Raw genomic sequence first — 11873 nt, forward strand, 5'->3', positions numbered from 1 at the left:
TTCTTTGTTGTGCACTCTGTTTCTGTTGGACGTCAGCGTCCTCCCATCTGTTTTGGACAAGCTGTACATTTACACTGTCCATACTGAGGCTTCGAATGGAATGCCGAATGACCTCTTGGTCAGTGACCAGAATAAACATTTTAATGCATGGGGTTTGACCAATGCTTACAGGACAGTAAGCAACATGTTATACGTTTAGGTAATTCCTAATATGTGTGTATATACTATATATGTGTGGAATGAGCAGTGTCTTAAAACTAAGTACTCGTATCTGGCATGTCACACTGAAGTCAGAAGACAAACTTTTCCAGTCAAATTTTATTTCATTTTAACTATTGTACAATACACGCACATATGTGGACATAAAGTTTAAATCATTGTGCTAACACCAGAGCCGCTATCTCAGTAGTAAAGTACGGAGTAGGCACAAGTGGAGATGTGAGTACAGGAGAGCACTTCTACATCGGAGTGGCTGGGATTGGATCCTCGAATCTAAGTGGAGTCCCTTTAATTTGGATGTGGCCATTACATGGGACCCTAGAAGGAGAAAGGGTTCTTGGACACTTAAGTCTGGAAAAGTCTGTTGTTAATGACATGGTTAACAACAAAAACACTGGTCCATAACAAACTTACATAGCCGATTAGCTCAGTCATCATCGTCGTCATCTTCGGGAACAAATATGTCATGCTCCTCCAGAAGAGCTGCGAAGTTCTTGCTGATCAGAGTTCCAACATATAAGAAAGGTATCACAACTATAGTGATGCGGATAAGGCCGAAGGTGGTCTGAAAAGCAAAGCATAAGTTGTACCATTAGTCTCCAACCAACTGGCAACTCCATTAAAAAACACACATCCATCCTGAGAGCTGGAGTAGTGGACAGCACACTATTCGACATTCATAGCCAAAACGAATGATTTCCGCCTCATGAATTACTAAACGATTGTATGAGATTATCATTCGATTCACTTCCTCGAACATACCTCTGGAAAGACACGTTGCATGTCAAATCGCAGAACTCTGACCGAACGCATACAGGGGGTCATTTTTTATATTAAACTAGTAAATCAACTTTTCTGCATCACCCCTGAGCTTTCTAACATAACATGACTAGCTGTTTTCCGGATTATATGCACCTAAATGTTATCTAAACTCAACTGTCACGACAGCGCTGTTGTCTCACAACATTTACGCGTCCCCAACTTACTTTTTTGGGTTTGGGTAAGATGGCACCAGTCGTCGTGGACACAGCGCTTCGACAGGGTGTAAGAGTGGTTAGTGGGCTTCTAAAGCCAGTTAAACCTGGCAATTTCCCAACATTTTTAGAAGCCCACAGCCTCGATGCGCGATACACCACAGACGCCATTTTCCTTGTAGTCGTACAGCTGCTAATTTGCAGCAATGCGGAGAGCTCCCTTTTACAGAGAAGGGCGACAAGTAATCTTAAAGGTATAGAACCTGTCATAAACATCACTTGTCTTCCTGGTCATCGCCTTCTCCTCTAGGTGCATCCAAAATTCATCGCCATCGCAACAGTTTTTTTGTTTTTGCAGCCTATAATTAATTCCAAACTCATGAAATCATTCATGACATGATACAGTGTGATTGTAAAGAGACAACTGTGTGATGTAATCACAAAAAGAAAATGCAAGTTATTAGTTTAATTTACATAAAGTTTACGGTTAACAGCCAAGACAGTCCACCAGATATGCATTGTGTTAATGAAGAGCTACACATGGTCAAAACGTGTACAGATCTGTACAAATGTGCTCATTTTTGTATGCCAAATAAATAATCAAACTACCATGTGTTTTGTGTAATATTTACTGACACCCCTCTTATATACAAATAGAAACACTCCAAGGTCATGTATTTCAAAATCTTTTCAATTCATTCTTAAATAAACTTAAGAGAAAACAAATAGAGAAGTAATAAATACTTTACAGGAATAAAAATATATACACCGGAAAGATTACATCACCAAATCAAAACCACTATTTTGGTTTAGTTGACATCAGCGCATGAAACATAATATATGTATAGTAACTAATTTTGAAATCACTAGTCCTTCCATAGTGTTCTCGGCTTTTTAGAATACATTAATTTCCCAGACTTGATTCAGTTCAGTCCTAACAAACCAGTTGAAGTGGTAAAGGCAGGGTAATCATAGGTTAGATTATTGCAAAACAGCAGACAACCAATGAGCGTAGTGACATGAGGATTTCAAAAACTGAAGCAAATATAGCTGTACTGTACATGTGCTTAGAAAGTAGTTGTCTGAATACACTCTTGGGTTCTCAGTTGATCCAATGAAATGGACCTTGTGCAGATACATTTATCCAGTTTACAGAGAAAGCCAATATGCATAGAACATGCTTAGGTAGTGGATAGTAAGCAATGTATTTGATTGACTATTTGAATTGACAAAATAATGGTTACACTTTACTTGACAGTGTCGACATAAGAGTGACATGACACTGTCATGAACGTGTCATAAAACGTTATGTTATGTCATAAACGTTAATGACATAACACTTCTGTTAGTGACATTCGGTTTTTGTCATAACAAGTTAGGGTTAGTGTTAGGTTTAGAGTTATGGTTAGGGTCAGGTTAGAATTAGGGTTAGAGGTTAGGGTTAGGGTTAGGTTTAGGTTTCATGTCTCATGACAGTGTCATGTGTTCATGACAGTGTTATGTCACTCTTATGTCGATACTGTCAAGTAAAAATATTAGTCAGCTTCTTTCACTGAAGAGACCTGTCCACTGGTTTGGTCTTCATCAGATGCTGTATGGCAACATGTCTGGGCAACACTTATCACTGGGGAAAAAAGGGAAAAAATAAATAAAAATGCACTATTTACAATGCATTTCGTGTTGGTATGATCACACTGCTATGTATGAAGCTTTACTGTACAACTACTTCAAGAATTGTCTCTTACCTGATGTTTAAATGACAGCTGCTTGAAGAACTTCTTGATCTCAAAAGCTCTAAGCCTGACAGGCGCTCCTGCTTGGCTCTCCTCACCGAGCCTTACGATCAGTGCTCCCGCAACAGCGGCCTTCAGGCTCAGGCTTTTCACCATGCGCGTCCCCGGTCCCAAACCAGACGTGGGCCGGGAGAACACAGTGATGTAAGCGGCATCTTTCCACTGTTCTTCATAACTCACTAAAAAGAGAAAGGACATGGCTCATAAAAAAAAGACCCAGCTCTGTGCATACTAATATCATGCACATGGAAATATCAGACCAAAGCCACAACGGACATATTCATTACCTGCAGCAGTGAGTATAGTATCAGTGGTGCTAGCCAGTTCCAACAGTATTATGGGGTAGTTTGGGTGCAACATAAACAGCTTTCGGACCACAGGGTCAGTAGGCGCTAAAGCTGAAGATGCCTGCTAAACAACACAGATCCAGCCAAATCATTTTTTCACCTAGCAACTACTCACATCGTTTACCTTTATTTATGTATTACAAGGTGGAACTTAACTTCAGATAGTTACCTTGGTAATGTTCTTCTGTGGTTTTAGAGGGTCACCAGCCCAGAAGAGGAACACAGATTGGCCAGAGGTCGTCATGACAGAGGACCCCTCCAGCACAAGGCGTGGGCAAACAAACTCTGCCTCCCACAGGCTATGGCCGTTTCCTCCATCTATTATCTGAACCTGAGAATTCAATAATACACATTATGAATTCTATGTGAGGGGAGAAGTCCCTTAAGTGGCAGTTTGCTTTTCATTTTAGACTCCCAGTTCTAATTCAAGAGACAGTGGTATATTTATTAACCATAGAACATACTAGTCATTTGTACATTAGAGCATTAGGTCTGGACCTATTCGGTTTGTTTTGTTGGTATTAAAGCTGTTTCCAGACTGTGGTATAGGTCCTAGGACCGCCTGGAGGAGGTGGTATGAGCCTGCTTCAAATCTCACTAGAGTATGGACTTTTGTGTGTACATTACCTCATCAATCAACTCTGTGAACCTGTCTGATGCTTACCTGTCACTCCTGATTGAGATCTGGGACATAATTGTATTGTCTTAACAGTATTCTGATTCCAGATCTTAAAACCATACTTCTAAGAAGTTGTACTGTCATCGTAATTTTTTACAATTGACAGATTTGTTTATAATATTTAATCACTTAAGTATGAAATCCATCCTTCCTATTGTATCTCGTGCCCCATTAAAAATAGTCTAGTTAGAGGGTTAAAGCCAATCCTTAAAAGTGTATTGCCCTACGACTAGGTCTAGAGGCTGAATCAGATAATATTGTCCCGACTGTTTGGGTGGATATCATTGTAATGTTGCTGCATGGCAACAATTACCTGACCCCAAAATCATCCAGACAAATCCTCATGAGATTACTTGCCATAAACATGTCATTGTGTACAGCATGTTATTTACCTTTCTCACACCAGCTGCAGACAGCTGAATGAGAACATCAGGAATTCCATCTCCATTGAATTGGCCTGGAGTTGGACGGCTGAAACAATCCAAAAGAGACAACTTTACAACTTTCTGTTTCACTTTCAGTGCATGAACTCTCCTCTGTGAGCAGAAGAGTGAGTGTTGTGCTGCAGAGATTAACATTTATAATTGTTTTTTCTTTTAAAAAGCAATGCCTGCTGACACCCATCACACTGCCATTACACAAGTCCATCCCTCAATGTAAGCTGCACTCACTAAATAGTGGTTACTTTATTAAAGTGCACAGAAGATGAGTACTTAAAAATATTATTATGAAAGCTGATATTTTCAGGGGTGTGTTTGGCAAAGGTAAAAAAAAATTCATGAGGCAAATCCTATGCGAGGGATGCGAAAACTTTTAAAAATAACCCTTTAAATTATGACATCTGATGACTTTTATGGGAAGTATTGATACATTGAGATACATATATTTCAAACATTATAGCATATTACAATACAGCCTATAAGGCCTAAAGAAAACTAATTTATAATAGAGCAAAGTAGATGTAGTCTATAGACCTACACAGGACTAAACCAAATATGGCTGAAACATATATAGGCCATCATGATTATTTTGCCAACAGTGACGCAGAACCATGGATTTTTTCCATTTATAACATGTTTTGTTTATAACTTAAACCAACATTGAGTTAAAATGTTGACTAAATTATTTACTATACTCCTACTTGATGATAATATACAGCCTGCCCCCTAACAGTCCTCTGTGCCTACGCACAAAATAGTGAATCATGTGATAGGCCTACTGATATTTTGATGCTGATTGAAGAGGTTGCAACTTGAAGGTTGTTGATATTTCAGTTCCAAAGATAATCAAATTACATCGATAACCTCTCCTCCTAAAATAAATGGTAGGCTCTGTTTTAAGCTACTGCACCAGGATTGTGTAGGCTAAGCGGCTACAACACTAGTTTTAAAAGCGCACACACTAAATGGAGAGCTAGGGTTAAAATGCGGACTGCGCCTTTAAATTGGCGACTTTTTATCTATCAGCACAATGCTACAGTAGGCTATTTCCACTAAATATTCAGCTCAATTTTATGTGCAAGACGTTTACTAAGTATGCCAAACCTTTGATCTCGCACCGTCACCATAACGTTACGTTTTCTCATGGTAAGATGGCATCCTGAAATATGTTTTAGACAAGGTTCACGGAGGTGAACGGCTGGACAAACGCGAAATGACAAGGTGTTAACTAAACAATGTAGTAGGCCTAAGGTAGACAGGCTTTGACAACCTGTAAGGTTAGGCTAGTCGGTCACAGCTAACTTCAAGCAGTTTACACGCGCATAAATTAAAATTCAATATCAGCATCACAAGATTCATTATCGGAAAATCCTGACAGTGAACCCGATGCAAAGCCAAAACGAGGGGGGGAAAAACTTCATACATGATGTCTTTTTAAATAAATTTGTTGACCGTTTCATGGCTTCTGCTGAGAAGTGCGCCCTGCACACACTGAACTTGAATCAAGCATTCTTCAGAACGCAGCTGATCATCCCATCTACTTTCACTTTCAACGAAATCCTGGTAAACGGAATACAGTACAAGCTATTGATATTCGGAAAGATGTGAAGCACAAAAGCCGTCGTCACTGTCAGCGGCCTGTTATAACGATGGCCTGTGTTATGCAGAAATATAGCCTACCTCTGATCGACAGACCCCCAAAAAAAAACCTCATCGGATCTATACGAATTGCATCGGTCTCATTTTCAAGTCGAAAAAAACGGAAGAATCACACCCCTATACTTTATTTTGAATACAGAATATTGTGAAAGACACATCATCACAAATCACCAGAGAGGTTTAATGTAGATACCTGTGTATAGCTGAGGAGTTGAATGTCCATGCTGTGCGGGTGTCCTTCTCTTTAAGCACGGAGAGCCTGCTTTTATCACAAATCACCATCCAATCACTTTGACTGGAGTTCATGTTGGACATCACATCCAGGTTGTTGTGATTGTTACATAGTCCAGCCACAAGAGGGAGAAGGAAGATCACTTCCTCTGTGCCACTGTAATATTAATAATATAAGGATAGGTGTATGGATATAATGTTCTTGTCATAGCACGATAAGAACAATGCAAATCTCTGTCCAATTATATATTACAATGCTCATTCCAATAATTCTAGATACTTTAGTATACTTTGTATGGACACTGCAATTCAGTGCTTACAGAAGGACACAACATGATCACATCACATCACATATGGATGTACCTTGATATGTGGATGAGTGAGGATGAGTTTGTTTTCCTCAGCTTTTCCCACAGAGGATCCTTCACTTTTATCTTGGGGTCTATGACTCTCACATCACTGGCTTTAGTGTAAATGTCTCTCAAGGAGACTGCCTCCACAGTTCCTGATGAAAACACAATAAAAATACAACATTTGTTGTGTTCTTTTCTAAATACTGAAAATAGAACTCCTTAACGTCAGTAAATGTAATGCATAAAATAATGTCAACCACCTAATGTATACTTTTTATGCTTTAAGAAACACTGAGTACCGTAAATGGAATTTCTTATTTACTGTATATGCGTAATTTCTTATATACTGTATGTATTATTGCATATATGCCAAAAGCCAAAATTCTAAGTTTGATATTGTTTACACTGACAAGTGGATGCTGTGAGTGAACTATTATGTTGTAGCCTATCTGTAATTATTATGTCTAGATATCCAAGTCAGTCATTTACAATATGAAGAAAGCCGTTAAGGTGATACTTTCTTGAAATGTTTTTGCTGGAAATGTTGAGGTCAGTACTGTTACTAGCAACAGTAATATGATTCTCTAAAATGTTTATATTTTGTTTTGTGTTGTGTATACACTTGTAATATGTACCGGTAATAAGAAACCTTACCCAATCCAAAAAGAACGTAATAGGCCCCCATTCTGGTCTCATGGAGAAGAGGTCCAATCAGCTTGCCTTGTCCTGTGAGGTTAAAGTTGACTGGACGACCAATATGGGTGCCATTCAGTGCAGATAGCAGAACCAGACAGAGGTCTGCCTCCTATTAATGAAGAGACATATTCTACATTCAATATTCAAATCTATGGTATCTATATTCCCTCCAATGCAAATGGCACATATTTCCCAACCTTCTCAGTCATACTGTATGGATTTGCAATTCCATGTAAATTTTGCTGACACTTATATAAAGCTGCTAAATCTAAATCGAACCTCTATTTTATTATTTTGCAATAATCTATTTGACCTCTCACGTCACAATTTGAATATGAATTTGATAAACAATGTTCTACATTAGCCTTTCTCGAACTTCTTTAAAACTGAGGCTCGGTCATGGCAGACTTTGGGGTCATAGGGCCCACCTACACGAACCACCCCAATCAACAAATCATTAGGATTATCATTATCACAATTATTATTGTTATGCTATATTGTTATACATGCACTTCAAAGCAGTCAATGTTTAAAGCGCTAACATTGTTCACAATATGTACTAATGTAAAATATAATTACAATAGTTTCTTTGCTTTTGCATGGTTGCTTGATGCTTGCATGAAAAGTTCTCAAAACAAAAGTAATTATATGGGTGCCATTGTTTTTTGGATGTTTCCCTCATGCAAGCACACTGGTAGGCAAATGGAAAACATATCCACGAAGAATCCACATTGTTCTATTAAATGTTGTTACATAATTACAGTAAATAGCCTTCCAATAGGTTGAAGAGGAGCTTTGCTACCAACGTCGAGCGGTTTTAGTTTCTCTCCCGCAGACACGCACACGCATGCACTGAATGCACTGAACGCTCATACCACCACTTAATTGTAGCCTATAACTCTGTTTGATGACACCAAATTAGCAAGTATTGTCTCCTGATTGCAGAAACGTTTGTTTTCTGTCGATCCACGGTTCCTTGATCAATTGCGCAGCAAATTATCAGACTAAGCACCGGGCATAATTTCACTCCGCGGTTCCGCAGACCAGCAGTGGACTGGTGCCGGTCCGCGACCCATAGTTTAAGAAAACTATGCTATGCAGCTTCTTCCGTTCCTGTTGATGTCCAGTATATACTCTATGAGATAAGTGTTATGAAAACCCACATTGTTCTCAGGCAGTGTCACAATGAGCAGGTCAGGGACTGAGTCTCCATCAACATCTGGAAGCAAAACCACTGGTGACTCTATAGCGCCTGGGGTTGCAGACCAAAGCTTCGTTCCTGAACAGACAGATTACAAATACTATCAAGTATCCCTTTAATTGCAGATGCCAAAAACATGTAATCTCATCTAAACAACAAGGTTCAAAGATTAATGCATCAACATATCATGTTTTGGACTGTAGGATTACGTGGATTAGCTGGGAATCTACCTGAAGTGCCATTGACGGCGGTGAGGTGTGAGGAGCCTACCAGCAGACACACAGGGCCAGACTGGAGGGAGAGGCTCTGCTGTCCCCAGTGAGCCCCCTCTGCTGGGTGTGCTGCTGCTGAGGATGCTGCTCCAGTCTGCAGACCACACTGAACAGATATCACAGGCTCTCTCAGCGGCCGCCTCCACAGCACGCTCCCACTGGTGGCAGACAGAGCCACCACACTGTACTCTGAGAGATGGGAAAAGAGGAGAAGAAAAAGAGAGAAGAACAGTGAGATTGACGGAGGAGGAAGGTGGGTGGGAAATGTGAGATTACATGAAACACAGTGAGTGGGGAGGAAAATTATGAAGAAAGAGATGGATGGGGACATCAAAGACCATTAAAAAACGGTGAGAGAAAACATGATAATTCTACAAGGGAAGTAGAAAGAGGAACTTAAAGTGTGTAACAGGCAGCCTGTTGGTTCTATGATATATTAAAAACTGAGTTTAACATTTGCAGAATAGAGTCCCGAAGTGTGACGTAGCGTTTCCATGACGGCAGAATCACTGGATCTAAACAAACTTTCGAAGTGGCTTAAATAGCATTGAATGTAGACATGTGGCTAGCCACATAACATAGATTCCCTAGCGGGTGTAATAGAAAGAACAAAAATTCCAGTGGATATTTCACGTCTTCTCAAAGACTGGAGGCTGTTAAGAGTGACGTTTTTTGCCAAAAAGATAAAGCCAAAACACGTTGGTGAATTTAAGGATTTTAACCGCATGCTGTGAAGTTACATGCAGGTCTCTTTTACGGAGGAAACAAATGTTAAAATAAAACTCTGTAGTCACAAATTTGATCGTGTTGGTATGAATATATGTTGTAGTATGTGATTCCTACAGTGTAAAAAATTATACTAACGTCTTAGAAACATTGTAAAATTATTGAAATAGATTAAGAAAGCCACCGCTATGGTGATTTCTAATGGTAGATTGATTTGTTTAGATCCAGTGATATCGCTGCCTTGACACGCTACGTCATGGCTTCGATACTCTATTGAATCTTGTCACAAACAAGTATAACACAGTCTATGAAGACTTGGCTTGAGAATGTGGATGAGAAATGATGACAAATCACCAGTCAAAGCATTTCTGTATGGTTACCTTTACTGATAGCTTGTGAGCTGGGGACCTGACTTTCATTGGACAACTGGGTGACTCCTATTAATATGTCTTCTATACCATCGTTGTCCACATCCCACAGTGCCAAGGGGAGGGATGTGACACCTGGTGAAAGAAGGTCAAAGATGACAAAGACTTCAACTTCAGCTTTTAAAGCACACAAGTTACATGGTGTTATTAATACACCAGAGGTGCGTTCAAATTTGCAAACATAGGGCAAACATTTGCAAACAGTTTTCTGTTTGAGTTCTCGCCATTTGCAAACACTCGCAAACAACCTGAGGCGATTGAACGCACCTCAGTTATTACACATGAGATGCAAACACTCACAAACAGTCTGAGGAGGTTGAACACACCTCTGTTATTACAGATGAGAGGAAGTCATGGCTCTGCCTTGACAATATCACGTTTGAAACTCTATCATTATGATGACTTGCTTTACAGTTAATTCCTTTCAAGGCAATGAGATGGGTTTGCAAAATCAGCTCTCTCATGCTAGTGTATGATTGCCCTTTCATCATCACTCACCTCCTGCATCACCACCTTGTTCTCTCTCCCACTGGGGCCTTCTGTCCTCCAGCTGTTGGCAGGGCAGGATAAATGCACACAGTAGAACCACAATCATTGCTAAGCACAGTGGCACTAAGAAGGCAGCTGTGCGAACGGCATTCTTCACTCTGTTTTTTTTACCATAAGGATCACACTCTGACCCTATGCCTCCACCTCCAGTGGATCGCATTCCCTCTCCGTCCTCACTGGTTGCATCCCTGCCCATCTCCCTCTGGCTCCAGTACTGCCTGCACTTCTCATCCTCAGTCTCTGGCCTTGATTTCCCTCGGTGCCTTTCTCTCCACTCGTCCACCTCTTCCTCATCCTCGTCCACATCCTCCTGCTGGGTGAACCTGCTCCCCCTGTTGCTGCGTGAATCTGATGTGCCTAAGCCCATGTTGTTGCTCCTGCCAAGACCGTTGCGAGGGTAGTTGAGCACCAGGTCATCCTCCTCACTGTCGTCCTCACTGTCCGCTTGGGTAAGTGGGTCATACTCTCCTAGCTCCGAGCCCTTCTTACCTGGCGACAGAAACGTAAGATCCAGTGGACATGTTGCAAAGGCGGGGTACATACAATGTAGAAGCCATTGCATTATAATGTTACTTCGCAAACTGCTACATGCATCTAGTTAGCAAACTGGGGTCTATGCCGGGGTCTAGTGTCCTCTAGCAAACAAACAACGGTGTTAGCACTTGGTTGCTATACGACCAAAACACTGTATCAATTATCCTTCAACACCCAATAACGTTACAGGTAAAATGTTTAAGTCATTCGTAACCATTAATGGCACATGGTGAGAAGGTGATCTGTATTGTTATAACAATATAATAAATCCTGCATGCGATACATGTAGCTGCAAGGTGCGTCACAGCAAAATAACGTTTGTCCACGTTGACTGATCTAAAGTCAAACACCGCATCGTCCTCCAAACCATACCTTAACGGCAAGTAAATAATCAATATCGTGGAAAAAATCTATCGTACAAAAGTTACATCACGAGCCTAATGATATAGCCTAAACAAACTGGCTAGCAAACTCCTTTGAAATTAATGAAAATCCAGCTAGGTGGTGAGCTGCTGTGCTAACACAGAGTAACGGGTTTATCGTCAAAACACTGACACGCTGATGTTTAACGAAAAGACATCAGTCTTAAGTCGACCTGTTCCAGATCCAGGTCTTTGTGTTAATTGACGACTTACCGGGCAATTTCAGAGCACGGGATAAAGCTGCTGCCATTGCAAATATACGACGAAGAAACAGCAATTTCAAGCAGCGACTGATTCCAGCGACCGATGTGAGGTTCGCTGACGCTGCGCTCAGCATGCTGGGACTCGCA

General features: G+C 40.5%; 1 protein-coding gene across 2 annotated transcripts; it reads right to left on the reverse strand.

Annotated features, from left to right (window-relative positions):
* Positions 1–2597: 2597 nt before the first annotated feature.
* On the reverse strand, positions 2598–11873 carry fam234b (family with sequence similarity 234 member B). Of its 2 annotated transcripts, XM_048246075.1 has the most exons (13): positions 11737–11873; positions 10517–11056; positions 9971–10093; positions 8823–9053; positions 8555–8670; positions 7350–7500; positions 6706–6847; positions 6305–6499; positions 4405–4483; positions 3503–3664; positions 3274–3397; positions 2939–3165; positions 2598–2817 (listed from the first exon to the last, which is right to left on the reverse strand). In XM_048246075.1, exons 1-13 carry the CDS (start codon positions 11858–11860, stop codon positions 2815–2817), a joined length of 2217 nt encoding a protein of 738 aa, XP_048102032.1. In that variant the 5' UTR covers positions 11861–11873; the 3' UTR covers positions 2598–2814. The 2 variants fall into 2 exon arrangements, with proteins under 2 accessions (XP_048102032.1, XP_048102031.1); XM_048246074.1 differs by lacking the exon at positions 2598–2817 and having other exon boundaries at positions 2921–3165; positions 3274–3394.

Source organism: Alosa alosa, chromosome 6, assembly GCF_017589495.1.
Source record: "Alosa alosa isolate M-15738 ecotype Scorff River chromosome 6, AALO_Geno_1.1, whole genome shotgun sequence".
Taxonomy (NCBI): Eukaryota; Metazoa; Chordata; class Actinopteri; order Clupeiformes; family Clupeidae; genus Alosa; species Alosa alosa.